At 58.6% G+C, this 3743-nt stretch overlaps 1 protein-coding gene across 1 annotated transcript; it reads right to left on the bottom strand.

The window, feature by feature from the left end:
- Positions 1–1877: 1877 nt before the first annotated feature.
- Positions 1878–2821, bottom strand: MRGPRD (MAS related GPR family member D). Its single transcript, XM_032641228.1, has 3 exons — positions 2564–2821; positions 2142–2513; positions 1878–2000 (listed from the first exon to the last, which is right to left on the bottom strand). Exons 1-3 carry the CDS (start codon positions 2819–2821, stop codon positions 1878–1880), a joined length of 753 nt encoding a protein of 250 aa, XP_032497119.1.
- Positions 2822–3743: the final 922 nt, after the last annotated feature.

Genomic DNA, 3743 nt, shown 5'->3' on the forward strand with positions numbered 1-3743 from the left:
AGAGGTGAGGTTTCCCTCATCACTGACCATCTGCTTCAGATGGGCCACTTTGTCCCTGTCCAGGTTAGAGGAGGCTGTGGAGCATGGATGGGGCTTGTGGTCAAAAGATAAAGGTTAAATCATAGCCTTTCTATTCGCTAGCTGTGTGACGCCGGACAAAACATTGGCCTCTCTGAGCCCCGCTGCTATACAGCACTACACAGGTGTCAGTTATTCTTATTAAACAAATGAGCGCTTATCAGTGCTTATGGCATGCAAGGTCCAAACTGGTGCTGGGTGCTCCGTGAGATGCCTGGAATGACTGAAAAAGAGCCTCCACCTCTCATGCCTCCCTGGGACACGCAGACCTGGGGGTCTGAGCTGAGATGGGAAAGCAGGTGACCCAGGGAACAGAGGGCACTCAGAGCACACCTGCTTCCAGGGGCCGCACAGTCCTCAGCTCAGTTCAGTGAATGCCACGGGGAGGCCAGGACAGGGGTTGGCGGCGGGGGCTGGGGGGCAGCGGAGGCGAGGACGACGTGCCCCAGCTCCACACACACTAGTTCCCAGGAGTCCCAGTTGTAGACTCGGAGATTTGCTGCGATACTGTACTTTTTATAGATTATCAACGAGCTTTTCTCTTCCTTTCTGAAGCTCTGACCTTCGCCCCATCTGGCTCGAAGCCTCCATGTTTCAGGAGGAGCTTGGGAACTGCTTCGGAAAGATGCCAAGAGAAGGAATGAAGTATTCTTCCACTACTGATACACAGAAAAGGATCACACAGCAAGATGCCGCCGTGTGGGTGGGGCTGGGGTCCTGGGAGCCGCCCTTTGCACTTCCTGTCTTTCCTCCCCCTTCCTCTTTATGCTTTCCCATCATGGACCTCCCATGACGCCCCCTTTCCACCCAAGCCCCCAGGCACGAGGCTGGATACTGGACGGTAGCAAAGGGTGTGATGCATTCACTCTTGTCCTGGACCCAGGAGCTGGTGGGAAGAAAAGAGGGAGGGTGGGGAGAAGGGCATTGCCCCCAGTTTTTCCTCTTTGCACTTTGGCACGGGAAAGGGAGAAGTGTTTGGGGCGAGCTGAGGGAGACCCTGGTGGGGGGCAATCATTTGGAGCACAGACTCTCGTTCTGCTAGTCACGTGGGTCTCTGGGATGAAGCTGCCTCCAGGCTGCCCCCGCCTCCTGGGGCACCGTCCCCACAACAATTGTCCCTTCCAGAGGGGTCGGCCAGGGGCTCTCCGGCTTCAGTGTGGCCTCCTGGGGGAAAGCAATCAGACCTGCCGTGGGTGCAAGGCGACGCGAAGGCAAAGGCCAGGGGTCAGGTGCTGCCCAGGGGCCACGTGGAGGACAAGGCCATCTCATGACCCGCGGCCAGCGGGAGCCGGGTCAGCAGTGGCAACACAGTAGACTGGCTGCAGCCTGCAGGGGTGGAGGGGGCCAGCCGGACACCTGGTGGAAGGTGGACCAGGGGCACCACCCTGCGGCCAGCTGCTACCAGCACATGCCCAAGGACCAGCCTGGGGCCACAGGGTCACACGAGCCACATCCCACCTCCTGTACTAAGATACCGTCTTAGGGGGAGGAGGCTGGGAGGGCGCCCCTTCCCACCCAAATGGGAAGCATGCTACCCACCTGTAGAGACGATTTAGATAATTAGCATCAAACAGGCCAGGGCTGAACGCTAACACCTGCCCTCTAGCCAGAACATCCTCCCCAAGCAAAAAAATCACGTTTCATCTTCCCAGCTGAGTGGCATTGTGAGATCTGGGACATGACGTTCAGTTGGGGAGCCTTGGCAGATAGGAAGGGGATCCCGAGAGGGTGAGACGCAAAGCCTGCGGGGCTCCCAACAGCCGGCCAGCCAGGCAGGTGGCGTCCAGGGCGCGGTGCTCTCAGACCCCCGCCTCGTCGTTGGTGCCAGTGGAGAGCGTCTGCCCCTCCTCCAGCTCGGGCTCCTTCCACAGCGCCCTGCGCAGCACGGCCCCCGGGGGCTCCCGCAGGCTCGGCCGCCCCGACTGCCCACCAGGAGGTAGCTGACCGGGTTGGTGCTACGGCTCACAGACAGGGAGAGGCGGCGAAGCGGCCGAACAGAGTCTTCATCCGCTGGGGCAGGTCCAGCAGTAGAGGAGGAACCCGGAGATGCCGAGGGGCAGGACGCAGACGAACACCAGGACGGAGGCCAGGATGGCCGCGTACAGCCGTGTGGGCCGGCGCCGCTGGGAGCTTCTCTGCGCCTGCGTGCAGAGGGTGAGGCTGGCCGTGGCCATCGCAGGCGTGAAGGTCCCCGTGATGAGGATGCTGGCCATCAGGTCCACCGTGAAGCACTGCCATTCGTCCCGGCGCCAGAAGCTGCCGCAGAGCGAGGCCAGTGTGCTCAGCCGGAGGGACGGCGCCCAGAGCGGGACGCACACCGTGCCCGGCAGGTGCGGGGGCCGGTGACACTTGTACCAGACGGGGAGGAGGACAGAGATGCAGCGCTGCGTGCTGATGGCCGTCAGCAGGCTCAGGCCAGCCACCTGGGCCACCACCTTGTGGGTCGGCCACGTGGCCCACGTGGGCCACAGGTGGCCCATCCCACCCCAGTGGGATGCTTTCTAGGCTGAGCCTGGAGGACGAGGAGGTCGGCCACGGCCAGGTGGAGGATGCAGACTTTGTAGGGACCCCTCTGCCCATGGAAGCCCAGCAGCCAGACCACCAGGCCGTTGCCCATGATGCTGCCCACGCAGGTGGACATGACCAGGGCGCCCAGCACCCAGTGGGCCGTGCCCAGCACGTGCACCCCGGTGCTGTTCCAGTTTGCTGCCGGGGTCTGGCCGCTGTTCAGAGTCTTGTTCATCCTTTGGAAGGGAGATAGACCAGCGTGAGATTCTATGTCGCTTGGACCCCTGGGGACTCCTGGGAGCCCCCCACCCGATTTTCCTCTTTCAGGACTCTCACGCTGGGTTCTTTTTGCAACAGACCATGACCCGTTCCCCATGGCTCCCACCCTGCCTGGATCTGCCAGCAGGTCCACCACAGCAGATGCCAAGTTGTTACAGATGCCCTTTGTCCCCAAATCTTCAAATTCTGAGAATTAATTTTTTTTTTTTTGCAGTACGCGGGCCTCTCACTGTTGTGGCCTCTCCCGTTGCGGATGGAGCACAGGCTCCGGACGCACAGGCTCAGCGGCCATGGCTCACGGGCCCAGCCGCTCCGCGGCACGTGGGATCTTCCCGGACCGGGGCACGAACCCACGTCCCCTGCATCGGCAGGCGGACTCTCAACCACTGCGCCACCGGGGAAGCCCTGTGAATTAATTTTTTTAAACTGGACCTCAGGTGCAAAGAACAGTTTATTTATACCCTGACTTTATGACGCACCAGGGTCATCAGCCATTGAAAATCAAATAAAATCATTTATTGGTTTCAGTTTCCCTCTTCACTCCATTCTCCTTCTCCCCTCCCTCCCCACACCTGTTCTAACCTGTTTAACATACGTCCTTAGACATCTAATTATCTTTCGAAACAGGTGGTTGCCCATGCAGTATTTTTACTTTACATAAATGTTGAGATTTAGAATTTGTGCTTATTTTTTTTGTCTTTGTTTTTTTTACCAACAGTATGTTTTCAGGATATTCTCATTTATACATGGGACTGTTTTTGAAGTCTCCATTCTGTGTCATTGGTTTGTCTGTCCCTACAACATCAACACACTGTTGTTGTTTTTAAAGTATATGTGGCAGGGCACTTTCCTGGTGGTCCAGTGGCTAAGACTCTGTG

Source organism: Phocoena sinus, chromosome 8 (genome assembly GCF_008692025.1).
Source record: "Phocoena sinus isolate mPhoSin1 chromosome 8, mPhoSin1.pri, whole genome shotgun sequence".
NCBI lineage: Eukaryota > Metazoa > Chordata > Mammalia > Artiodactyla > Phocoenidae > Phocoena > Phocoena sinus.

Bases quoted from the DNA above. Each gene is read 5' to 3' on its own strand.
- MRGPRD (XM_032641228.1), bottom strand. From the start codon at position 2,821: ATGAACAAGACTCTGAACAGCGGCCAGACCCCGGCAGCAAACTGGAAC. The intron at 2,514-2,563 runs GTGGGATGGGCC...CCGACCCACAAG, and splicing joins CTAGAAAGCATCCCACTGGG to GTGGTGGCCCAGGTGGCTGG. The intron at 2,001-2,141 runs GTCCTGCCCCTC...CCTGGTGGGCAG, and splicing joins CCGTCCTGGTGTTCGTCTGC to TCGGGGCGGCCGAGCCTGCG.